General features: G+C 43.7%; 1 protein-coding gene across 1 annotated transcript; it reads left to right on the top strand.

Moving 5' to 3' along the window:
• Nucleotides 1–8937: 8937 nt before the first annotated feature.
• UPP2 (uridine phosphorylase 2) lies at nt 8938–26418 on the top strand. The gene is made up of 7 exons (XM_083154017.1): nt 8938–9100; nt 11478–11595; nt 13292–13450; nt 16809–16923; nt 18763–18972; nt 19752–19898; nt 22050–26418. Exons 1-7 carry the CDS (start codon nt 9039–9041, stop codon nt 22187–22189), a joined length of 951 nt encoding a protein of 316 aa, XP_083010143.1. The 5' UTR covers nt 8938–9038; the 3' UTR covers nt 22190–26418.
• Nucleotides 26419–27992: the final 1574 nt, after the last annotated feature.

Here is a 27992-nt window from a genome sequence, read left to right as displayed (position 1 = left end):
TCTCCCTGGAGTCGACCGCTTGTGCAGCCTTCATGGCTTCTTGTAAGGCCAGCGCGAAGTCGCGCAGCGTTTCCCCGTGTTTCTGTCTTCTGGAATACAGCCTGTTTTTCACCACCGGTACTGTTTTGGAGTCGAACATATCCGCAAGTTTCTTGAATATTTTCTTCACAGTCGTTTTGTCGTCTTCTGGCCATGCCTTGACCTCTCTCCGTGCGGAGCCTTTCAGTTGTGCCAGTAGGATCTCTTTCTTCTGGCCTTCGTTTAGTCGATACAACTTGAACGTTGCCTCCATTCTGTCCCTGAATTCTTTCAGGGTGCTTGTGCCTTTGTTGCGTGGGTCTCCGGAGTATGTAGGTACCCACGCAGCCCCGAAATAGTACGGCATTGTGATTGGTGCCGCCATCGCTCCCGGTGGGTCCTCTTCTTCTGGTGGTATTGGGGGTAACCTCCGTCTCGGTGTTGGTACTGGGGGGGTTCCAGACTCCGACATCTCGCCGATCCTGTTCGTAGACGCCAAGCTTAGATGTGGTGCTCAGGAAAGGCGGCCAGTAACCCTTTACCTTTATCTGGACTCCAGGAGCTTGATCACGGTGTATTCTTCTTACTGGAGGCTCGGCCGAGACATGAATGAGGCTAAAGTAATGATTCAAGGGTGTTTATTAACAACAACGATAATACCTGAGCGGATGACCAGCGGGTTCACCCACAAGAGTAATCAGAGTAGCCAAGTGCAATTTTTGTCAGAGGCGAGGTTATAGAACACAGTATAAATAACGAGCTAATCAGCCTCCTAGTCAATCAACACATCTAAGGCAAGCAATGCTAAATCAATACATTCACTGTAAAAAGCAAAATATGGCGATAACAGGTTATAACAAATTACTGCAGCACATCAATCCCAATAACATTTAGGATCGCACGTGAAGACTATACTGTAAACACGGTCACGTGACTGGGTACCCAATGAGTGTGTCTTTACTCACTGCCTCTGAGGCAGGCCTGTGCACAGGGCTAGTGTTGGGGTCAGTGAGAGGCCTCTATTCCGCTACTGCGCAGTCATGTAGAGCCTAAGAACAGTCTTCCTGGGGAACTACAGACGACACTGAAGGGAAAAGGTCCGGAATCCAAAAAAAAACACTGAAATCTCTGCTTGAGTGTTGGGAAAGGAAGTTCCTAATTCAGGCCACAAGATGGCGCTGTAGGATCTCTATTGAAGATATAACAGTACTCTGTAGAGTAAAGGGGCCTGATTCTACAGCGCAGGGGCTGGTGAGCGATCTTTAGGGCAGTCTTCTCACTCTGTAATTACAGACCAGACCTTGGGGGGAGAAGCAATCCCCTTCTTCTGGGGAACGCAGGTGCCCTGTGGTTCAGGCAGGATAGCAGGTGGCAGGGTAGCAGGTGCCCTGTGGTTCAGGCAGGGTAACAGGTGGCAGGGTAGCAGGTGCCCTGTGGTTCAGGCAGGGTGGCAGGGTAACAGGTGGCAGGGTAGCAGGTGGCAGGGTAGCAGGTGGCCTGTGGTTCAGGCAGGGTGGCAGGGTTCTCTGGTGGGGCTCCTCCAGACGGTGATAGAGGGGGCTTCAACTTACAGTTTGGTGCGGCTCCTGCCGTGGAGCCAGGATGTCCCCGAGGTCTGTCCGTCAGTGCTGGATCCTTCTTCCGCAGGGGGGGGCACGCTAGTGTGGGCGCTGCAGCCGCAGCGTTGCCACACTCAGCCTCGCCGCACTCGCCCTGCTGTGTCCAGCCGCCGACTGCTCCCGCTGTCGCCTTGGTGACGCGGCGTCTTCTGCTGTTGTGTCTCCCCGTCTGCGCCTCTCTGTCTCTGCGCCGGGGACGCTTGAGGTGTGACGCGGCAAGTCTCCCAGTCTCGTCCACACCCGCGCTGACGGTCCCTCTGCTGCTCACGCCGGTCTTCTCCAGGCCGCGGCTGGCTGTTCGTCTCTGGGTCGGGTCTTCAGGACGCTGCCGGATCTCTCCGCCCTCCGGTAATTCCCCCTTCTTATTTCCTCGCTGTCTTCGCGCGCTTCGGCTCAGGCACACCCCTCTCTCTGCCCGGGCTCCCCGCTCCTCCAATCCTGGGGCATCTCCTCCCCTCCTCCTTTCGCGCCCTGCTTTGGCTGCAGATTAACCCTGTGAGGCCCTGCTGTAATGTGGCTGCTGGGATATAGTTGCCTAGCAACTTTCCTGTGGGGCACCTCATGGCCATGTCTTAGGGCAGCCTCCCCCAAAGTACACACAGGGTTTGGGGTGTCACATAATGACCGAGAGAGAAAAGACCTGTAGATTCAGGGACACGTGTGTCAGAATGATATACAGAAGTTGTCAAGTTATATATCTAGTAAGTTAATAGAAGACCTAGGGGTTTATTAACTAATTTTATCAATGTTATTGATTTCAAATGAATGACAAACGACCACGGGTTTCAGAGCCTAAAAACACACATTGAGTATCAGATGATTTTTAGTATTCATTTAAAATGTTTAATAAATGTGTACTTTAGCCAGGGAATTGAGATGGATTTTAAAGCAAACTTTAACCCTTTTAGTGCCAACGTTGCTGTGCAAAATATTCGCTGAAAAATGCCAAGGCCGTAATCAAGGAATATGAATCACCTTAGTTATTGCCGGCAAATGATCTGAAGTCAATTAATTGAAGCTTAGTTAAATAGTGCACCCCCAAAATAAGGCTGGCATTTTAATGGGATGTAGAGGCGGATTTCAGGATCACTCGTTGCGATCCAAATTCGGCCACACCCCCGGATGGTCAGGGCTTACGCATTTCTGCACATGTGCGAACCCCGTCAGCGAACGGCTTCGGCGAGTTACACACTCCCCGGGTCGTTCGTTGCAGTAAGGGAGGGCCGGTGGCGTGAGGGTTTTATGGGCATCCCCTGGTGTGTGAATACATTTTTTTTTGTTAAATGTACCCCCATGTGCTGTATCAGTCCAGGGGTTCCACCATCTGTGCCGTATAATTCCATGTGTGCTGTATCAGTCCAGGGGTTCCACCATCTGTGCCGTATAATTCCATGTGTGCTGTATCAGGTCAGGGGTTCCCGCATGTGAGACAAATAATTCCTGGGGTGAGCCAAGTGTGTCATATAATTCACGGGTTGCTGCAAAGTCTGCTGTATAATTCATGGGGTGCTGCTAAGTGTGTTGTATTAATCCAGGGGTGATGCTAAGTGTGCCGTATCAGTCCAGGGGTGATGCTAAGTGTGCCGTATCAGTCCAGGTGTGAGCCAAGTGTGCTGTATAATTTATGGGGAGCTGCTAAGTCTGCTGTATCAGTCCAGGGGTGCCGCCATCTGTGCCGTATAATTCCATGTGTGCTGTATCAATCCAGGGGTGCCCGCACGTGTGTTCCTGGGGTGAGCCAAATGTATCATATAATTCATGGGGTGCTGCCAAGTGTGTTGTATTAGTCCAGGGGTGATGCCAAGTGTGCCGTATAAATCCAGGGGTGAAAGTAAGTGTGCCGTATCAGTCCAGTGTTTGTGCCGCCCACTTGTGTCACTTATCATAATCATCCAGCTACCTCGGTGCAACCTTTTGGCCTAAAAACAATATTGTGAGGTGTTCAGAATAGACTGGAAATGAGTGGAGATGAATGCTATAGAGGTTAATAATAGTGTAGGAGCAAAAAAAAAAAAAAATGAAATTCTGTGATTTTAGCGTTAATTATGCTTTTTTTTTTTTTTTTTTTAAATCAGAACCCAAAACCTTGAGGGGGTGTTTTGGCAAAACCCATTAGAACCCAAAACCTGAAGGTAATCAGAACCCAAAACCTAAAACGTGAAAAGTGGCCGGTGCACATCCCTAGTTTTCAGTGCCTGTTTGAAGCTTTGAAAAGTCGGGGAGAGTCTAATGGAGTGAGGGAGCACATTCCACTGAAGGGAAAAATCTTCAACTTGAGATGTGGTCATCAGCTGACCATAGAAGGTGGGAGGGAGCATAGGCGAATCTAGGGGGTGGTCCGGGGGTGCACAGGACCGCCCATTTTGTAGCTGAGGGATGGAGCTTTCTAACGAGCCCAGCCCCGTGTCTCTAGCCCCCTGGGAACCGGAGATACTGCCAGGCAAAGCTGGAACGTTTACCCTATAGGATAACATGGGACCCGCTAATTCCGACCCCCACCGAGTTCAACAGCTGCCAGTTCCACCTTTACTGAAGCTCGAGGTTGATCTCAGTCGAACCCAAATCGCAGGGCCTTCAATCTGATACCAGGCTGGATCCATATGGGTTAATTGGTTCCAGGAATATTGAGGTTAAACCTTTTTTTTTTTTTCATTTCTTAAATGTAATTTCATGACTGTTTATGTTCTTTGAGGGCAGATTTCTCTGGAACCAAACAGCCCAGTTTCTCGGGACCAAAATCATTCGAAGCCAACTCAAAAGTTCTTCAATATGATACTGGTCTCATGTAAATGGGTCAGTTGGTTCCGAAGATAAAGCTGGTTGGTTAAAGGGGGGTAGGGAGAGGGGAGTGGTTGTCTCTCCCCCTCACACCAGAAAATGCAGGGACTAGGCTGGTGTATAAGGGGTCAGCCTGGGAATGTCCCTGCATGATCCTGGGACCATATTCCAGGGTAAATCCCTGCATTTTCTGTTGTGAAAGGGGTATTATTTAAACAGACGTGACCTGCAGTGCTCTGAATACAGCCAGGCAGCCCCCTGCTCTCTGCCCAGCTGTCAATGACTGTCACCCCTGCAGCTTCCGCTCCAATTCTTCTCCCCGCTTTCACCTCAGCCCTCCCCCTTTTATCATGTGGTGCCGGCGCCCGGCGTGCTCCCCCGACATCACGCACAACAACAGCGTGCACAATATTTCAAATGTCCACTCGGCTAGAGGGGACACCAGGAGGGGAGTGGGAGCCTGCTCTGCGCTGCGCTCTGCTCCTCTTCCCATAGAAGCAGCTGCACCGCTCTCCATCTCTCCTTGCAGCAGCAGCGAAGGCTCATATAAAAATTTACAGTAAGTGGCACTTTTGGGGGGATTGCTTAAGAGACGCTACAAGTGGCGGTATGTGGGGGCATTACGCATAATGTGTGGCTTAATGTGTAAGGGGCATTACATTGTGCAGCATCATGTGTAAGGGGCATTATGTGTGCAGCATCATGTGTAAGGGGCATTATGTGTGCAGCATCATGTGTAAGGGGCATTATGTGTGCAGCATCATGTGTAAGGGGCATTATGTGTGCAGCATCATGTGTAATGGGTTCTATGGTGCGCGGCATCATGTGTGATGGGTACTATGGTGTGCGGCATCATGTGTAATGGGTACTATAGTGTGCGGCATCATGTGTAATGGGTACTATGGTGCCATCAAGCAAGAACCCACTAGCAATGAGCACGTAGGTAAGCAGCACTTATATGGCAAATATGTAATGGGCATTACGGTTTGTTATATAGTATGTAATGGGCATCATGATGTGTGGCACAATGTGTAATGGGCATTATGTGTAATTGGCATTATGGCGTGTGGCTTTATGTGTAATGGGTATTATGGAGTTTGCTAAAATGTGTAATGGGCATTACTGTGTATGGTCTAAAGTGTAATACCACACCCCTTTTTGTGATGCCACGCCTCCTCCCATGAGACCGCGGCTACGCCGCGCAAAGGTCCCCCTACTGTTATATCTAGATCTGGGACCACCCATTAACATAATTCTAGATTCGCCTATGGGAGGGAGTATGAATGGAGATGAGGTTGGAGATGTATGAAGCAATGGAATTAGAGATGGTCCTGTATGTGAGGAGTTTGAAGAGGATTCTGTAGGGGAATGGGAGCCAGTGCAGATTTTGTCAAAGGGGATTGGCAGAAGTGTTGCAGCGGGAGAGGAAGATAAACCTAGCCTCATAGTTTGAGGACCGATTTTAGGGGAGCAAGATGGGAGCTAGTGAGGCCAGTGAGGAGAACGTTGCATTAGTTGAGCTATGAAATGACCAGTGGATGATAAGTTTACTTGCACTCTGGGAGAGAAATGGCCTGATGCAGAGGCAGAACTCTGGGAGGCAATGGAGTCATCTGCCGCCGGGCTCCTGCTCCCAAGGGGGCACTTTTCCTTTAAAACAATTATTTGAAATCCATTGTTATTGCTTCTGTGGCTGATTCCCCCTCCTAGCAGGACCATAGAGGTTACACTTTCTTTATTTTAAACATAATACACATAACATACATAGACACATGCAAAAATATATTTATATATGGTGGTATGTGTATGTTTGTGGGGAAGGGGGGGCAGCAATATTTATCTTGCCTCCAGGCAACTGGGGTGAACTTACGCCACTGGCCTGATGTGAGCATTGTTGCGTATCTGGAACCGACAAGATTGCGCCAGAGCTTGGATGTGGGGTGCAAAGGAGAGGGAGGAGTCAAGAATGAATCCCTTTGATGTCACTAGGTTAATTGAAGCTAACCTATTTGGGGAAAATTCAGTTGTTTGGGGTGTCTAATTATTCTGTCTAACAGATGCCCAAACAATTATCACAATTGACATACATATCGCATCAAACAAACATGTACTAACTGCTGAAAAATGTCTTAAACCAGTGATGGCTAACCTTGACACTCCAGCTGTTCTTAAAATCCATATCCCAGCATGCCCTGCCACAGTTTTACTATTTGGCCATGCTAAAACTGATGCAGGGCATGCTGGGATGTGTAGTTCAACAACAGCTGGAGTGTCAAGATTAGCCATCACTGGCTTAAACTTTCTAAAGTCCTGCTTTGACGCCCCCACATTTTTTTCTCGCACTTCAGGAGGCGACATCTCTGTCTGCATTAGCCATTGTAGCGCTACAGAGGGATTTATGGACCCCTTCCTCCTGGTAGCTGTGAACATCTACTGTAGGAAATTCATTCTTTTCCTGAAAGACTTTTCAATGTAAAAAAGTGCTTCACTTGGATTTCCCATCCTGAATTATTCTTAAATTGCTCCAGAAGATTGAAGATACCTAATGCAAAATAGATTATTTATTGGGTGAAAGCCTGATAAATAATAAGCAAGGGTACTCTTTACCTAGCACGGCGCCCATCGCGGGCATCGCGGCCATCAAATGCACTAAAAAACGGGTGCGACGCGATGCCCGCGATTTCCCATAGGGAACAATGTTAAAAGTGTGATTGGACGCGATTTTACTGTTCAATGCCTCAATGCCCGCGATTTTTCCATAGGAAACAATGTTAAATGGGCCACAGAGCCCAAATAGTCCCCCTGAAGTCTGAAATGGCCCCCACAATTGTTAACGCCACCCCACGATCAACGTGAACCCGAAGCGTGGCGAGCGCAGCGAGCCCGCGAGGGGCGGCGGTACGCGTCCTCCGACCTTTTCATACCCCCACTATCCACGTCGGCGTGGAGTTGAGAATAGAATAGTGTGGCGAGCGCAGCGAGCCACCGAGCCCGAAGCGTGGCGAGCCCCGCGAGGGGACGCGGATACCTTCACAGGTAAACGCGTCCCTTCGCGGGCTTCAGAGGTATCCGCGTCCGCTCGCCACGCTTCGGGCTCGGTGGCTTGCTGCGCTAACCACACTATTCTATTCTCAACTCCACGCCGACGTGGATAGTGGGGGTATGAAAAGGTCGGAGGACGCGTACCGCCGCCGCTCGCCACGCTTCGGGTTCACGTTGATTGTGGGGTGGCGTTAACAATTGTGGGGGCCATTTCAGACTTCAGGGGGACTATTAGGGCTCTGTGGCCCATTTAACAAAAAATCGCAGGCATTGAACAGTAAAATCGCGTCCAATCACACTTTTAACATTGATCCCTATGGGAAATTGCGGGCATCGCGTCGCACCCCTTTTTTTAGTGCATGCGATGGCCGCGATTTTTTACCCCCGATGACCGCGATGGACATCGTGGGCGCCGTGCTAGGTAAAGAGTACCTAAGCAAGTTACTGACTCCTATATGACTTAAAAATAATGGTATGTAATGTAATAATTGTAATAATACAAGGCAGATATTTTTTATTACATTAGTGTGCATTTGTCATTCATTTTTGCATTAGTTAATGCTTGGAATGTGTAAGAGTGTGCATGGAGATTTTATATTTAATATTTCCCACAATCCTTAGCGGTTGTTATATATGAATGCAGCCGCGCTAACAGCTAGAAAATCCTAGAGAGGTCACTATCTAATGTAATAAAGCGGAGAGTGCACGGTGCAAGGTTATTTATTCTTACATCCCGGTGTACCCTGTCGCTGTAAATTGCCTTCCATTGCAGTAGATTGTCTGTGCCCATTACACAAGCAATCATTATAAGAGGGTAATTTTAGGCCTTATAAAGCCTTTGCACCTAATCCATTCTTGACCAGATACAGAATATGCTTATAGGTGTCCATTTAGACACATTCTAAAGGTGAAATTATAATAATTTATCTACAATGCTCCTGGCTTCAATGTTCAGGAAATGAGGGAATAATTGCCACTTTCACACAGTAAAATTTGTACATTATAGGGATGACATTATAGGTAGAGCTCCAGTAATAGGGATTGCTGGTGACCTCTGGTGGTCGTACCGTGAACTGTTCTAGAAAGGAAAAGTGACTGGAATGGAATTACTGCTAATGACTTTATTATTCTAACAGAATAGTAACGGTGTAACTACAGGATAGGAACTAGGAAGTAACAGTGACGTTACAAGGTGATAATTGTAACTACTCCTATAGGTTATTTATGTCGCACCAGTTTAAATGTTTGGAATGTTTGATTACATAGTTTATATTACCTCAGTCCCAGGCCACATGCCAGATGGAAGTGCTTTGTTTGTGCTCAGTGGGTGGGGAGTGGTATATAACCACAAGTTAGCCCTGCAATCAGTAACCAGGGTCTGTTAAGTAATCAGAGACAACGCCCCTGCCTGATCAGCCAATCAGTCACCTCAGGCACACATTCCCAAAAGACTTCACCTTCCACTATAAGAACTTCCCACTTGTTATGTCAGAGCAATAATTCTCAATAGTCCAATATAATCCGCAGGAGAAGCTTTAAACAAGGAAACATAGCGGATTGGGACAGCTCTGGAGACAAGCAATGGCCCCAATATTAGCAGATTGCAGCAAATCCAGTTTACCAGAAAGGGAAAATTATGCAAAGTAAGTGTGTAATGGGAAAGCATTCCACAGGTATATGGGGACTTTATTTATTATTTAATAAAATATTTATTTAATAAAATAAGTAGTGTACATTTGTGTAATCACTCCATAGGGGTAGGCAATAAGTGGCCAACCAGCTGTTGATGAACGACATATCCCAGCATGCCTTTAGAATGTAAGCTCTCACGAGCAGGGCCCTCTCTCCTTATGTGCCTTTCTTAGAATATATAAACCTTTGCCACCCTGATAATTGCTTCAGTGTCCTGTCCCCTGGTGCACCTATCCATATTAACCATGTACTTGTCCTAAACTGTCTTGTACTGTAATTTGTTATGTGTTTTTGATTATAACTATGCTCTGTAAAGCGCTGCGGAATCTGTGTGCGCTATATAAGAAACTGTTAATAAATAAATAAATAAATAAATGCCTTGCCTTAGTTTTGTTATTTGGCCATGCTGAAACTGATGCAAGGCATGCTGGGATGTTTAGTTTATCAACAGCTGGAGGGCTGCCTATGGCCCACCCCTGCATGCATTGTAATATATCCTGATTAATGCCTGTTTTAGTGTTACAGTGAAGTATCGGGTTGTCCAGTACATTATTAATCTGTTTATTTGCAATTTTACCAAATATAGAAATGGATACTGCCAATATCCATCTAGTGAGTGTTTCAAATTATTATTATTACTTGATATACAACAGAAGCATCAGGGTGGGTGCAAGGTGTTGTACTTGGTAGACATTAAATAATTAAAAAAACAATTACATGTGTAACATAATAGTTTTTATTATGGTAGCCCATAATATCTGCCGTCTACTTACCTGTGTTATGTGATCTATAGAGAATATGATCACCGCTACAGTACATATGTATGCAGTAGGGATTCAGTATATGTAGGTGACAGAAGACAGATAAAATCATCGGTACTTGTGAGTTATCTGGGCGTCCGATTTTTTGATTGTATGCCTTAAGTTAAGGCATACAATCAGATGCGATGCGATACGATATCGCATCGCATCGCATGCGACCATCGGATGCGATGACCCGATTTTTCCATAGGAATCAATGTTAAAATGGACTGAGTCCATTTTAACATGGAATTCAATGGGAAAAAGGGGTCCTTTTCATACCCCTACTATCCAAGTGGGCATGGAGTTGGATATAAACCTGTGGCGAGCCACCGAGCCCGAAGCGTGGCGAGGGGACGGTATTCCGTGTCCCCTCGCGGGGCTCGCTACGCTCGCCACGCTTCGGGCTCGGTGGCTCGCTACGCTCGCCACAGGTTTATATCCAACTCCATGCCCACTTGGATAGTAGGGGTATGAAAAGGACCCCTTTTTCCCATTGAATTCCATGTTAAAATGGACTCAGTCCATTTTAACATTGATTCCTATGGAAAAATCGGGTCATCGCATCGCATCGCATCCGATGGTCGCATGCGATGCGATGCGATGTCCCGATCCGACCCGATTTAAAAATCGGACGCCCGGATAACTCACAAGTACCAAATCATCTCCTGCCAACCTGATTAAAAGTCAATGCATTATTACCGCTGCATGTCTAACATAATTGCTATATGGCAAGCTGTGGTTCTAGAGCTTTTGTAGCTGATATGTACATTGTGTATGATTCATGTTTTTTTAGCAAAGCAAAAAAAGAATGCAAAACTATGTGCACTGCAGGTGGGGCAGATGTAACGTGCAAAGAGAGTTCGATTTGGGTGGGGTGTGTTCAGCCTGAAATCTAAATTGCAGAGGAAAAATTAGGCTGTCTAATGTGTGAGACACATGCAGACACATAGGTGCCGATTCTGTGTCCCGAGTCCTGCTGCTGGGCCGCCATATTAACTTGCTAATTTGCGGCTGAAACACAATCATTGCCGGACCCGCCACCTGGAAACAGTATGCCGGGAAGAGTGTATTCTGTTCGTGGAGTACCAGCACTGTGGGGGCATTTATGTATGTGGAACTCTGTATATTTTCGGCTTGAGCACCCACCAGCAAAAACATAAATCGGCACCTATGTGCAGACACAGCCATTATTTACTGCAGAGAAGCGATACAAATGTATTTGCGCCCCTTGCTTAGCAACATGGTTTGTTCCATGTTTCTATGAATCTGGCCCATAATCAACAGCAGCGATGAATTACATTTTCTCATAGGATAACCCTCAATTCTCTCTTTTACATTTTCTTATAGGATAACCCTCAAGTCTCTCTCTCTCTTTCTTTCTTTCTTTCTTTCTTTTTTTTATTATTGTCATATTTTAAGATGTTGAATTTCATCTTTATTTTTATATCTAATAGAAACAGGTGATTAATCTGGACCTGCATGTGTCGATTTTATTAAGCTTGTTATGTATTTCTTTATATGGCAGCAGTGGATTTGTACATGTTAAAAACCCCCATTTGGACCTCTTGTCGGAGGACATTCTCTACCACTTTGACTTGGGCACTAGAACGCATGATCTGCCCTCTATGTTCGGGGATGTGAAGGTAAGTCGGTCTTCTAATGGTTGAGAAACAGTATAAAATTGTGTTACAGCTTAACTGGTTCTCTCCAGCTGCTGCAAAAATATATGCGGCCTGCTGGGATTTGTCCATCTTCTTAACATGCAGTCCAATCTGCCTATATCAACAACTGCTTGCTCAGTGGGGGACTGCCTGGGAGACATCACTGATCGATATTGATTTGCTAATGTTGATCCAGTAAACAGCAGATCGTGCAGTGTGTACACTGGCAAAATATAATGTTACATTGTATCGGGCTGTCACAAAAGCTCCGGATCGTTCAGGTGTGTTCCCAGCTTAAGCCCCATGTAGGATAACCAGCATCTTATTATAGTGATGTTTTTGCTGTATTCCTGTATTCATCTTTTCTGGCAGAATATAGTATAGAGGGTATTCTCAGGAGGGTATGTGATTGTTAGATCCACAGGGTCTAGGTTGACAGTCATTTGGTCAACCACTATTGGTTGTCAGGCACGTAGACACATGAAAAAGGTTGGGGTGAGTTTTTCACATTTTTTTTCTTTTTGTTTTCTTGCTCATACTTTACAATTCCAGAAGATAATAGTGTGTTGACCGCAGCGAGACACCGTGCTGGAAGCATGGTGAGCACAGCAAGTCATGCGAGGGGACATGGTAAACTTATTTGGTGTCCATGTAGACCTACGTGGACATAAACACACACAAAAAAAACCTTGGGTGTCAAAAGGTCGACACTAACTGTCGACCTTTTCCTTGTGTGGAACTTTTGACCCCGTTGGCCTAATGCATATTAACCTTTTTTCCTGTGTCAACCAATAGTGGTTGAGCTAATGACTGTCGACCTAGAGATCCATACCCCTCTGGAACTCTCCACGCTTCCATATTTTTGCTATACAGTGGTGGTGACTACTAGTGAGTTGATGGCTCAGCCTGTCGCCCTGGCTGTTCCCACTTTGTGCAATGTACTATACAGTACACAACAGTTCCAACCCGAGAATACACAAATGCCTCTGCTGCTCTGCAAATTTCATAAAATATTTATTTATGAACACTTGTGGAAGCTGTAAGAATTGGGTTAGAGTAGGTGAGAGAACACTATATGCCAGTGGTTCCCAGCACCCTGGGGTGTCTTAGGACACTTGCAGGGGTGCCTTGGGTTGGTGGACCAAGATCAATTCATATTATTTATGGCCAATGCACCAGGCAAAACCAGTGCTTGTGGCTGCCAATCATAATATATGTAGACAAACAGTGTCGACCCTATGACCCGTACCGGCCAGTGTATGGGACAGTGAAAACTGTACTTCTAAGCTACAGTGTTTAGATATACAATCAATAGGTCTACCCCAAAAAGTCCACATAAAATAGGCTGACCTGAAAAGGCCGGCTATAAGGATGCGATATCGGCCGATCCGATACGATCTTTTACCTGTTCATAACCCCACTATCCACCACGCATGGAGTTGATTTTATATAGTGTGGCGAGCCCTGCGGATTACTGCGCTCGCCACACTATATAAAATCAACTCCATGCGTAGTGGATAGTGGGGTTATGAACAGTTAAAAAAATTGCATCGGATTGGCCGATATCGCATCCGATATATCGGCCGCCGTGAAACTAAACACGTACCAATGACTCTTATCCATAGATTTAAGTGTTCCCATAATAGATGCTTTTTACTGTTTTTGGTAACTTTTGCAGTTTGTCTGTGTTGGCGGAAGTCCAAACAGAATGAGGGATTTTGCAATATTTATACACCAGGAGATGGGACTGGACGGAGATGGCAATGACATAAAGGATATCTGCGCTGGAACCGACAGATACAGCATGTACAAAGCCGGCCCGGTGCTGTCTATTAGTGTAAGTGTACTGTTATGCAAAGATGACAAACAAGCGTTAATAGCAATTAATAATTAACCAGTATGTTCATATATACTCACATTGTTAGCGAAAACTATTTTGAAGCAGAGTAAATGACTTTATTATGTAAACCCTTTTGCCTAAAGGTGCCCACACACTAGAAAGATCTGCGATCATAATATGTGCGCATAAATTAGCCTTCAAATCTTTTGCCTGTCCTGGACAAAAGATTTCAGGCAAGCGCACATCTTTACCAAAGATTTTTCTTAAGATCCCGTGTGCGTTCCTATGGATCTTTCGTTAAATCTTCTGATCTTTCATGCAGCACATAAGATCAGAAGATTTAGCAAAAGATCCACGGGAGCGTGCATCGGACCAAAATCGGCCGATTTTCGACCGATTACCAGTAAACATCGGACGATATATCGGCCGATTTATCGGATATCGGCCAATCGGACAAAAAATCGTTCTAGTGTGTGGGCACCTTTAGTGGTGGTGGTAGTGTGTTATTTTTAGCTCCTACCTTGCAGTACTTAACTGCAGATTGGTCTATCTTTCCATCTCAGGATAGGCTGGGGCAAATCAGTAAGCAGGTGTAACAGTAGCACAGATTGGGCAGGTGCAGGGTTGTACTCTTCTCTTGCATTGTGGAATTGACTTGCATTGGAATAGAGGGCTCCTGCCCTCTACTTCTAGCTCTGACTCCTAAAGCAGAAACAACAATGCAATAACCAAGTCCACCTACCCCACCCAGAAGTGCTTCTCAGAGCACTCACATACAGGACCAGCTACCCACATTGTGCTCTGACCTTATGCTGTGTCTTAACACCATATGCATGAAGATTTTGGCAAATGATGGCTCTTTGCGATGATAGGACTTCTGCGAGCTGTGAGTGACATTCCCTGCCTTTGAGCTTTCTGTGTCTCTGTTCATTTACTTTTGATACGTTCTAACACTGGTGAACCGAAACCTTTTTGTTTGTTAAGGTTTCAAGATTGGTTTGCGAGTACTTGCAGGTGCCATTTTTTAATTAGTTCTTCTCTTCAGCTGAATTGGCTCCAGTTTTTAAATGACTGAAATTTTAAAATTAAATTATTGTCTCCATTTGAAGTACCTTATAGTTAAGGAGCCCATACACGCTCCGTTCTGTACTTTTAAAGTACACATCGTATCATCGTGCACTGCGAACCAATACGATGTGTACCTAGTACAAAAAGTATGTGCAGCACATACTTTTTGTACCGTACTATGTGATGCGCGGGAGCGCGCATCGCATAGTACAAAACGGAGCCGGACACAACGGAGCGTCTATGGGCTCCTTAAGGCCGATTTACTTTACAGAATGGACTTTGTTGTGCTTTTTTTAACAACTACCTTCTTTCAACAATAACAAGAATTTGTGTTATTGGTGATAACGTAGGTGATAGTCACATTTAAGACCCCACACATTCATATCTCCTCACTAACGATGGGAGGAGGCACGGCAGTGCACTTCTGAATCTGCTGGGATATCGCCAGACCTGATGCAGTCCTGTTAGCAAGGCTGCAATTTTTGCAGATGGACAAAAACACACTGCACTGCAGGTGGGCAGATGCAACATGTGCAGAGAGAATTAGATTTGGGTGAGTTATTTTGTTTCTGTGCAGGGTAAATACTGGCTGCTTTATTTTTACACTGCAATTTAGATTTCGTTTCAACACACCCCCACCCAAATCTAACTCTCTCTGCACATGTTACATTTGCCCCACCTGCAGTGCAGCATGGTTTTGTCCAGCGTCAAAAATTGCGGCCATGCTAACAGGTCTGAATTAGGCCTACAGCCATAGCCCACAGATATGGAAACTAGTAAAGGATCTGAAACCGAATCTGAAGCATGGCTTATTTATGTGGGGTGGGTTAGGGTAAGGCCAGGGAAAGGGGCTTAGGGTTAGATACTAGTGGGGGGACTCATGGTTAGGTTGTGGTCAGGCTCTGGGGGGGGGGGTGCTAAAGTTTGGCTGCTGCAAGTGAGGTAGGTTGGGGGAGGGGAAGTTTACTTACCTAACCTCTGTCAGGATTCCCTCAATCGGTATGCCAGTGTCGTCTTCTGACCACAGCAGCTTACCCTACCATGGGCCTTTTGTGGAGTCCAGCATTCAGTACTGACTACCTGCAGCCTGCCAGCTGCCAAGCACAGGAAGGACTAGGAAACAACTGCAGGGAACATATCAGATTCTTTCTTCTCCTGTGCTTCAGCAATCCGCTGCATAGGCTCTCTGATAGTTTTGACTATACCCCCTCAGCAAGTATGAATAAGGGGTGATGGGTGTTGCTGGCTGGCTGGGATCTGTACAGCTGGGTGAGGGTTGTTGTGCTGGGAGAGGCTTTCTGTATAGGGGTGCTGCGCTGGGAGAGGGGTGCTGAACGAGGGTGGCTGTAGATGATGGGTGTAGCGGGCTGCTGCTGTTTGCTGTGCTGAGAGTGGTGCTGTTTAGAGGTGACACTAGTGGCAGTGCTAGGGGGCACCAGCCAAAACATAGCATAGGTCATCAAATTGGCGAGGACCAGCTCTGGACACTGCTGCATGCCTAGTAGGACAGATCAGGAACAAAGACACCATACCATGGTCTGCTGCATCCTATACTTTTATTGGTACTTCTGTAGTTTCACGGCGCCAGCATGGCGACGCTCGCCACGAAATATGTCAAAAAAAGTAACTTCACTCCATGCCAACATGGATAGTTCATACCCCCACTATCCATGTTGGCATGGAGTTGATTTTAAATAGCGTGGCGAGCGTAGCGAGCCACCGAGCCCGCAAGGGGACTCAGACGCACGGCGCCGTGAAACTACAGAAGTACCCTTTTATTGATGGTACTTTTTATGTTATCCTGGCCTCCGTCCACTCGTACAGCATTGTAGAATGAGCATAACCTCCATAACACAGACCAGTGGCGTGAGTGTCCTATAAACCTGGTGCAAGAAGATTGTTCTTTTGTAGATGTTAAGGTGCCCATACACTGGGATGATTCCATGGCGGTTTGGTCACTTTTTTTATCCAAATCCTGCGAGAAATTGGACGAAAAGTGACCATATCGCATGTGTTTGACATCAGGTCTGATGTGATACACGGTCCCATGAGCATCGCATTGGAGCCTGAAGATTGCACCTGCTGCATGATGGATGTATCGCCTCGCTAAGCCCTTCTGGGATTGCATACGATACATCGGAATACACCGTACGCAGTCATTTTGCATCGATTCAAGAGGGGATTGTGGGCAACGTCTCCCCTCGGAGAAGCCACCCTAGTGTATGGGCACTTTTAGGAACATGTTGGACATATGGACTTTGTTACATACAAATAATGTCTTCCATAGCATGGGATGGGCATCCCTTCCATCTCCATAATGCTGCATGAGCTGATCAAGCTGCTACATCACGCCAAGTGCAGAGATGTCACCATTATCCGCATCGGGACATCAGGGGGGATTGGTAAGTGTCATTTTACTTATTTCATCTTGTTTTCATGACCTAGCCCTTTTGACGCACAATCATACATGGAAATTATCATTGTGTCTATTTCGTGTTTCACTTACATACGGAAATACAGAACATTTAGATTTACTCCCAACTTAGCTCTAAAGGTCATATAAGCTGCAGTATATGTACTTTATTGCCAATAAAATAGTTTTACTGTAAGGTTGCCTCTTCCTTTTCTGTTAATGATCTCCACCAAGCCGAGGGGAAGATTTACATATAGGGAAAGTGGCAGCAGTCCTGAGGGTGCACTGTCCCAGGGAATGGGGTTTTACATAGCACTTTTATTTTTGTCACCAAAAGGTTAAGTAGCAGGTGCCATTGGTGGGGTTAATTTGTCCCTTATCAGTCCATGGGTGCCCGCATATGTGCAATATTAGTCCAGGGATGCCCACATGTGTGCTGTATAATTCCATGGGTGCCCTCATGTGTCCCATATCAGTCGTGTAATACCACGCCCCTTTTTGTGGTGCCATGCCTCCTTTCATGAGACCACACCTCTTTTTGCCGCGTAATGGTCCTACATACTAAGTTCGCCTATGTCTGCCTCTGCCACACATGCAGGGACTCTGTAAGGAGCTCATCTCTGCAATTGTACAATAAATTATTTATTTGATTTGATCTGCTGACCACAAGTGTGTGGTGACCGCTCTGCAGTAACTTATTGGGGTTCTGTAGTTAGTGTTTATTGTCTGACGGGGTCTCAGAGCAAAAATAGTTTGAGAGCCCCTGCACTGATGTGATTGGTCGCATACTTCTCCCACATAGGAAATCAGGATTGTAGCTCTGTACATAAAAGTAGACTGTTTAGGGGAGTGTAATAACTAGTGATAATGGTGCTGAGCAGTGTTCCCTCTAAGCTGTGCGCACGTGCGCGCGCACACAACTCGAAGAGCGTGCGCACAGACATGACCACAGAGCGCACAAAGCAGCAGTGGTCCCTTTTTGCAGTTGTGGACTCAATTAATGTGTGTTTCACCCATTAACTACATTGTGTGCTGTGTTTTGAATGTTTACATGTTTAATATCATTTTGAAGTAAAGTTAACACAAATGCTGAACGTCATTTTCCAGTTTTTACATTTTACATTTCCTTCCAAAGTTGCACAGCCAAAATCTTTTGCCGCACACAGCCTTCGTAAAATTAGAGGGAACATTGGTGCTGAGGATGCTGGCAGTCTACAGACCGTCATCGCACCCCACTGAATAGTATCCTGACCGTTACTATGAACTTATACTACCCTCCTAACCCTCTCTACCTGGTGCCTAATCCTAACCATCCCCCTTTAGTGTTTAGTGCCTAAACCTATATGTCCACTCCCACATCCTAACTTTCCCTCCTAACCCTTGTGTGCGATGTGGGCCACCATTAGTATGTAACTGAGAGGTCAATCCCCTCTGCCAGTGGTAGAAATAATAGGCTTGGATGGGAATATTCAGCAGGGAACTAAAACAACCCAATGAGACCTTTGCTTGTGTTGTCTAACTTACATTTAATTGGTAAAAAAGCTAATTGGTTGCTGGGTAAATAACCCTTGCCAAGATTCTCATAGGTGATAAGTGTGGCTGCCAGTTACCATCCATGTACTATTGGCAGCGCTGGAGGTAGGCACTCTGGCATAGGCAAACTGTGTTTTGTGTGTGGCATAATGTGAACCAGGGCCACTAAAGTGTGTTTAACACATTTGTAGTTCTGGGGTTATTTGCACATCTTTCTTATAATAAATACCATATTGACAGTTTTATTATATCTTACTCCAGCCCTGACTAATCATTTACACTCATTACATTACAGGAATTGAACCTGGAACTGTTGTGATCACAGACATTGCCGTGGACGCCCTTTTCAGGCCACAGTTTGAACAGCTCATATTAGATAAAGTGGTTGTCAGGAACACGGAACTGCACCGGGAACTGGCGGAGAAACTGTTACACTGCAGCAAAGAGATAAACGACTTTCTTACGATTATCGGCCACACTATGTGCACCTACGACTTTTATGAAGGTATTTTACTATGTGATTATGGGGGATATTCAATCCTAGATTCCGACTGTAGGGATGCCCCAACAGTCCGAATCTGGGCCGCTTTTGGTTCCTTCTGACAGGAACTTGACCGTTGGTATTCCATTCAATTCGATTGTCGAAAAATGGCCGTGAATTCGACAATCCGTGGCCATTTCTGACAAGACAGATCCGACTTGTTGTAAAGTCGGATCTGTTTTGTTGGAATCTGCCTTCAATGGTGTCGGTAATGGCAGCATTGAACAGGCAATGGCAACTATTTCCCCCTGCGGATATGAGCCAATGTGACATGTTGTAGTCAGACCATACTGCGGGCCTGGGCTAATAGTGCTCCTCAGGCCTCATTTAGGGCATGCCCACTAATGACCCAAATAAATAATCGGGCATTGATAGCCATATCAGGCAGTGGGCACATTTTGGCGCAATTGCCCTATATGGCTAGCAATAGCATCGCATTTTCGACCAGCATTTTGATATTGCTATTCCAGTATCCTTTTAGCACAATGAACAATCTGGCCTTATTTCCCCTATAAACTTTATTTTGTTTAACTTTACTTCTATATTCCCCAGTGGTTTGTGGTTCTATTAAATTATTTGTATTATAAGATTGCTAATAGTTCTTTTATTATTATTTAATGTAATATCTAAAGTGGCAAACATCTACCGCCGGGTAGGAATGACTCACATACAATAACATATTTGTGTCTTGTTTGAAAGTAATGAAATATGGACAAGAGCGGTAAAAGTAATTTATTTCTAAGGTCAGGGGAGATTGGATGGAGCACTATGTTCTTTTTCTAAAGAAGAAAAATGTGAGTACCTCCAAAAGGCATATAATGCGGGAGTCCGGAACATAGAGATGGAGTCCTCCGTGTTTGCTGCCATGTGCCATTTATGTGGACTTAAAGGTACTTTTATTTCTTGTTCAAACTAATTATAAGTTAGAATAGCACACCAGTAGGTTTGTGCATTACGTTATTTTCTAATTGGTTCACACTACTATGATGAGCGTTCTTGAAGGAAATAGAGTAATTCTTACTTCTATACCCAAAGAGAAGGTTCACCGCATATCAAAAGAAAACAATATGTACAGTAATAAAAGATTGGATACCAATATTGATTTAGGGTTTGTAATTATCTCTACCCATTCTTTTATCACATAATGAGCATTCTATCAGACAGATAGAAGGATATATATAGATATCTACAGGTATTAGTGACCCCAATTACGTTCCCAGCTCATGGCACCATGCAGGCACGTGAGTAATGTACCACACGCAGAAGTAGGGTGGCCAATACCAGGATCGGCGGGATCCTGGGATTTGACCCCCCAAAACACTGGGATTTCAATCCCGGGATTGTAGTTTCCAATCCCAGAAGACTGCACATGTGCAGTCTAATGCCAGGCAGTGTCTGAACACTCGCTCAGTCGCTGCCCGGCAGTTCCTGATGCCCAGCCTGCAGCTCTGCGCAGCATGATGGTCAGAGGTCACACTGCATAGGCCGAACAGTCGATCTACCCACAGCCCTGCTCCAGCAGCCCACCCTCCTACCAGCCAGACACACCACCGCAATGCTTCCTATTAGTGTCCGTATTTAAAGATGATATAGTGACAGTCTGTGCAAATGTTATTCCTACACTAGAGATGGGTATACAGTACCTTGACAGGAGCTTATAACCAGGAAACTCCTTGCCACAGCAGCAGTACAGACTGTGCGCTGCTGAGATGGCGCAGCAACTAGTCGGCTCTGCTGAAGAAGCAGGCGGACTTGGAGGCGGGGCCTGGGGCACCACGTAGGGAAGCGTGTTATACACAAGGGCCTGGCGCTGGCACTGCGCCAGGACCTTGTACACTACAGTACTGTAACACACACAGCTGGGCATGCATATGGAATCTATATATAGATTCTATATGCAATGAAATGAAATTCCTAGGGCTAATAGATTCATATGTATGCCCGACTGCAGTGTCTCGGCAGCACGACCATCCAATACCCCCAGGAATTTTATTTTTGCCCCATCTGGGTAATATACCCCTGTTCCCTGACCACTGTTCTAAGCTTTCTAGTTTTTCTGCTCACATGTGACTACATGAAATGCACCAAACCCAGAATCTGGTCTGGATTCACATGAATTCTTAGCAGTAAATTTACTAAGATGGGAGTTCTATTCAAGATGGGATGTTGCCCATCGCAACCCGTCGGATTCTACTTATTATTTATTTAGCACCTTCTAGAAGATAATAGAAGGTGGTTGCTATGGACAGCATCCCATTTTCAATGGAATTCCCATCTTCGTAAATGTATCCCTAAGTGTTTTCAGCAATAAATAAGCAATTGGACCATCTGTGAGAGTACAACTGCACATACTGTATGAGTTAATGGCTTAGGTCTCCCAATGTTTAAATTGAATGTGTAAATTAAGGTTGGAACCCAGCTGAATTGTTTATACCTGTATTGAGCAGTCAAACCCTACAATATATATTGAATGCATCCCTACTTGAGAAGCGGATTCAAGTGAAGCAATCCCATCTGAAGTCATTTATAAATCATTTACACACTAAAGAAGTGAATTCTTTTCTGCTATCACTATTTATAGTGTTGTTTGCCTTTACACTTGGGAGGCAATCACCATAAATTAAAAGATGGATATCTGTCTCCTCCCATAACTATCTAACAACGTCCGTGCACCTGAGGTCCCCCAATAAGTGTCATCCAGGACACCATCACTGGACACATGAGGGAGGCAGGATGTTGTAAAGACCACTTATCCCACATGTTACAGTACTGCCTTGGTGACCTATGGGAAGCACCAGTGATATGACCACAAATGTTGCCTGCCTGACAGTGGTAAACTGGTTCTAGTAAGACTCAGATCAACCGTGCGACAGACCTTCGCTTCAGAGCATGGCATATCAAGTTAAGTGGTCTATCATCCGAGCCTTTCACAGTCCATAATAAAGGCAAATATATAAAGAAAAAACACTGTTTTTCAATTGTACAACAGGAATTTGTTGAGTAGTGTATGCAGACCACTGATGATATTGGATCTCTTCTAGCTGCAGTAGTCTGTGTGACTCTTCTAGACCGGCTACAAGGAGATCAGATCACACACAGTCACAGCGTTCTAGGAGAGTACCAGAAGCGGCCACAGAAACTGATCGCAAAGTTCATCAAGAAGGAACTTCTTCTCTTGTGACTGTAGCTCTCTCCCAGCTTGGTGGGACACCGCTGCAACAGTATCTCGTATATAGTTCATATGTAAATACTGTAAATTGTGTGTAATTCTCATACAGGGTGCTATTACAGTAGGATGTTACTTTTTTAAATGATGCCACTTTCTCCCAAATGACAGTTTATTCCTATAAAGCACTAGCCTTTAAGATATTTGAAGTGTCCTGCGTCCCACAGGGCCCACACTTTCTGTTCTCTCCAATGCTTTTAGACAAAGGGAGGGGGGGAGGGGTATTCACCCTGGGGATATGCCTGTCGGAATGTCCCGACAGTCGGAATCCCAGACGTGTTTCCCCGGCTTCTGACGCTAACTCGACAGTCAGAATTCAATGTTTCGAGTGTCCGTCTGTGGATCAGTGAAAAACGGCTGCAGATTTAACAAATGATGGCCGTTTCCAACCAAACCATTTCGTCTTTTAAAAAAGATGAAACTGACAACCTTCAATGCTGTCGGAAAGGGCAGCATTGAATAGGCGAGTGCCAGTATTTCCCCCTGTCTGCAATATCAGCACAGCTGGAATACCCCCTAAAGTGGGCAACATGTGCCTTACACAGAAAGACTCTTCACCTTGAAGTACTGGCAGATTTATAATATATGCGGTATGAACGGTAGAAATGGGCTCCTGACTCCACGGGGCTCCACCCATTTATTAAGTAGTCACCTCCCCATAGCATGGCAGACCTTTTTCTGGTGTGTTGGAAACTCGTAGTGGAGATCTCTTCATGTGTATTAGAGTCTGAGCCCCCAGTGCTCAAATTCTAAAGCGCTGCCGGCAAGATTAGAGGGGGCCCGGAAAGAAGGGGCTGCACACTGGCCACCTCCTCTCTTAAAATGCTCCAGCATTGCAGAGTCTTTCCTTTTATATGTGGTGTATTATAAATGTCTAATATACAATAAATATATCATTTACAATCTGGGGTAAATTATATTCACTTTCTTCAGCCTTTTATTCGAAGATTAACTGACAATTGATGGAAGTGTTAGAAACAAACATTTTTTGGATTTGTTTCAAAGCAATATAATAACCACAACCAAATTGTATCTTAAGGACCATGATCCCACTAGGTACCATGCATAACAGGAAAAAATAAAAATAAAATAGTTATGAATACATCTTTGTGCATGTACCGGGTTACTGATAGGAGTCCACACACAACTAAAAATCTAGTCTTCAGTAAAATAAAGTAAGGTACAATAAAACACAAAATTCTGTTTACTCACATTGCTCTGTTACCACAATCTGTGGGACCACAAAGGCCTAACAATTTGGGGTATATTTACTAAAAGTCAATAGGAGCCAATCAGATTTTAGCTATTCTGTTCTAAAAGTTGCTAGATAAATAAGAAGTAGTTTCTGATTTTTCTGTATTTTTACTAGCTATTCCCCATAGCCTGGCATAGGGGTTCTCATAGGGGGGGGGGTGATCACCAATCCTACCGCAGAGCTGGCTTGAGTTTTGTTAAAGGATCAGCTAATATTATCAAGATTTCTACCTGGTTGGATAAATACCCAGCAAAATAAATTTACACACCTTGGCCTGATTTAAAGACATTTAGAAAACATGACCTGTTCAGGGAACCTGAGGATTGGATTTGATTTGCTGTCAATGCTTATTAAAACTTTATTCAAATTTCATCAATATATTTGTTTTAAATAACAGGAACTGTATTCATTATTATATGTGGCATTTTTGTATTGCTGGGACACTGCTTCCCACTACAGGTTGAGTATCCCGTATCCGAGTATCCGTTATCCGAATTATTCCGAAAACCATACATTCCAGAAAGTGAAAAAAAAATATTTTTTTTGCTAAAAACTCACTGGGGACATTTGTAACAGCACTACTGAGGGAATGATATGTAACTGGCACTATATATGTGCAAGAAAATGATTGCTTGGCATTCAAATTCAATATCTGAGATAGTACACAAATTTTGTTTCATGTTTTGAAACCTTGTTTTTTGAACAAATAAAATATATTTGAGTGTATTTTATGTGGTAATAAAATATATTTGTGTGTATTTTATGTGTTTATACAGCATACATGCAAGATACTTCAAAATACATAATTTAAATATTAAAATATTCCGAAATACGGAATAATCCGTTATCCAAAATTCTCCTGGTCCCGAGCATTTTGGATACGGGATACTCAACCTGTATAAGTATACATCTGACCTCCATTAGCTCTAAGCTGGTGCAAAATGTATGTTTTCTTTTTTGCATAGAAGTCTTTCCTGCAAAACAACACCCCCGATAATGTGTTCGTTCCAACTTCATTATTTAATTTTAATTTAATGTAGCTCAAAAAAGCAAAACATTTTTGCATGTGTCATCTGATGACTTACCCCCAACTCAAAGTAAAATCTTGTATTTCACCATAAATACATGAAAGTTTACAGGTATTGTATTAAAAACACCAAATGTATTACTGCTCTATGAGGTCTCCAACATTTATTAAGCAGACTTTCCCTTAAAGCTTGATGTGTTGACTTGTACTTGGTTCCCCTTGGTCTCCAATGCCAAGTAACACTGGGATGATGCTACATACTATATAGCAGATGGGTGGTATTGACTTTCAGCAGACCACTATGCGCTGATCAAGGTTTGCAGCAGACAGATAACATTTAGACAAAAATCGGTCAGGGTTGGCGGGAAAACAGTCAGAAACGAATCTGACAGTGCTGGGTCAGGGCTGGTAGCAAACAAATTCATAATCCATAAACAGAATAAGGTCAGGGGCAGGAAGTCAGCAGAATCTGACATGCAAACAGTGTCAGGAAAAGTTCTCAAAATAATTCCCTGGTTTGCTTTAAAGGAACTGCAGAGCATCTATTTAACCTAGCCATAGCCAACAGGAACCCAGATCTCTCTAGCTGTATTCATGCTGTCTGGGCAGAGTAGAGCAGTCTGGAATACTAACTGAGGTCTCCATGATGATAAGGTACTCCTTGCTAAGAAGTTCTTTAAGGTCACTGAAGTCTGTGATTTAATTAATATACAATTGTCTTTATAATAATTTATACTTTTAGCAAGACGGGACTACAAGAGGTCAGTGCCAATGTTTTTGATTAATTATAGGCCATATAGGATATATGTATTTTTTTTATGCAATTAAGTATTGTACTGAACTGAGTCACTGTACTTTTTTTTTTTTTTTTTTAAACTCCCTCCATTACTCTTCTGTGGTTTAAAATTAATGTATCTTTTATGTGCAATATAAACTAATTCTGTATAATATAATTATTTTAGCATACATTTGACAAACGATTGAAATAAAAATTGTAATTTGCAGGATAATTAACTTTTTTTGTACAAGAACATGTATTTTTGAAAATCAATATATAGAACAAAAATTTAATATCTATTAAAACACTATAATTGAGGAATTATATCTTTATTACAGTCTATAAAGAGAAACATTCAAAATATTGTGAGATATTCATTACACTGAATGTTTACACAATCTAATTTGATATTAAATATAGTATATGTGTCTAGCATTTATTTTTTGGGTTTTATTATGCAGATTTTAAAGGATATTTTTAATGAAAAAAACAGCTCTTTATTCTGCTGCAAAAATCTATGAAAATCAGCGTTTTTGCAGTGTTGGAGATTCCTCTATTTGCACCAAGAGGCTACACAGGAGAATGCCACCTACAAATTCATCAGGAACTAGCTTGATAATATAACACTGATAGGTTTAGATACCAATAATGCTTGATACTATCACCTGTCCCTATTATTAAATAGGCTACCTTTTTTATTAATGTTGTTTCAGTATACAAAGTAATGCCCACCCACTGTGTGACCAATTCCAATAGACATATTTTTGTGACTTGTATTATTAGTTGGGTTGATTTTAATTAGACTTGCGCTGTAGCCATATGAGGCACTTATACTAGGTCTAGACCCCAAAGGACTACATACACAAATCTGCCATCTGGAGCGAAATTTGATGCCGGTGTTTCCATTCTGTTGTACCGCCATCTCCCAAATAAATTTGATCATATTCTGTTACTGTATTTTCCATTGTAACCTTTTAGCACTACTGTTTAGTACTTTTGTTGCTTTTAACTTTATCTGTGTCAAGGATTATTTGTGTTTATTGTAATAACTGTTTCCTGAAGTGTATATACTGTTATTTGGTACTGTATGTTTACAATGTGTAATAAAGTGAAATATTATTGTACATTGTTGCACCTGTTTTTGGTTTTTAAAATTCCAGAAGCAATTACTTATCCATAAATCTCTACTACAGTAGCATCAAAATGATAGCGTCAGAAGAAAAAAATAAAAACATTTGATGGTCATTCAATCTGTAAATTACTACATGAATCCTAACCAAAAAACCTTGTGGCCTGCAGAATAGCACTTTCATGCATGAATTATGACAAACTAATTCAGGAACTTTTTTTTAAAGGGTTTTTTTTGGTATTCAATGTATATAAAAACAAGTTGTCTGGTTTTTTTTTTTAGCAATAAAACTAAAGTTATACATGTGTCCACCTGAGTGTACATCATGCGTCTGCGAAATAAAAAAAAATAGCTTATCATAGAACCGTGTTTTAGCCATAAATATTTTTTTTTTTTAAATGAATAAAAAAGCATGTTACATGTATTTTATTTTCTCAGAAAAAAAATCTAGAAAGCAATACCCTTTATTTTTACATTTATTTATATATATATATATATTTATACAGAAATGTCCTCAGTATTTATAACACAAATATTTTTTAATTTTACCTTTTGTTTGTTTCACACTTAGAACATTTACCCCTAACTTTCTAAGAGGGGAGTTCTATTGAAGATGGGATTATAGCAGCCAATCAGATTCTACTTTTTATGTAGCATCTTCTAGAAGATAATAGATATCTGGTTGCTATGGGTGACCTATTCAGTAGAAATCCCATGTTCATAAATGTACCCCTTGAGGTGAATTTTAATGCTTTGTATGAAAGGTGGAGAAGCACCCTGGACACAAAAGGTGTACTTAGTTTAACATGTAGAAGCTGCATCTTGTCACCTTTTTTAGCATGTTTTTCTTCTTGAAGTTTTGGCTAAGGATTTTCTACATTGAACCTGATTTCAGAGGATGCCACTTGGTCTTCCTCTTCGATGTTGCTCCATAGAACCAGCATTAATCATTGCTCGAGCAATAGATGCTTTAAAATCTGAATGATTATGGTTATTGAACCCATACCCACATCTATGGGTGCCGGACGGGGTCCCGACAGGCATTTACCCAACGTCGGGATCCCGACTGTCAAAACACCGACAGCCGGGTTCCCAACAGCCACCTGTTTTTTTTCCACGACTCCCATAGAGGGAGAACAGAATAGGTGGCGAGCGTAGCGAGCCTGCAAGGGGCTTAGTTGCGCTCACCATGCTGTCCGGCCAGTCGGGATCCCGACGTCAGACTAATGACTGTCGGGATCCCGACTGTCAGACCCCTGTACCACACCCACATCTATACAGCAGCAAAGTCACATCAAAGTGAAAGAACACCCAAACATACCATCTCCTGTTTATGCATTTGTGTGAGTACATCCCCAAACACCCACTCCCTACCTTGTGCATAGGGAGGCCAATCCCGGGATCGGGATCGGCGGGATCCCGGGATTTTAGCCTAAAAACGGCGGGATTTCAATCCCGGGATTGAGCATTCCAATCCCGGGATTGCGGGATTAGTACCTGTTTGTAAAAATCCAGCAGACGGCTGTTTGGAACAGTGTCTGTGTGTGCTGTAGCGGCATGACGGTGGCT

The sequence above is a fragment of the Crinia signifera genome, chromosome 7 (assembly GCF_055691185.1).
Source record: "Crinia signifera chromosome 7, ASM5569118v1, whole genome shotgun sequence".
NCBI classification, from domain to species: Eukaryota; Metazoa; Chordata; class Amphibia; order Anura; family Myobatrachidae; genus Crinia; species Crinia signifera.
This window is presented reverse-complemented; position numbering and strand designations above follow the sequence as displayed.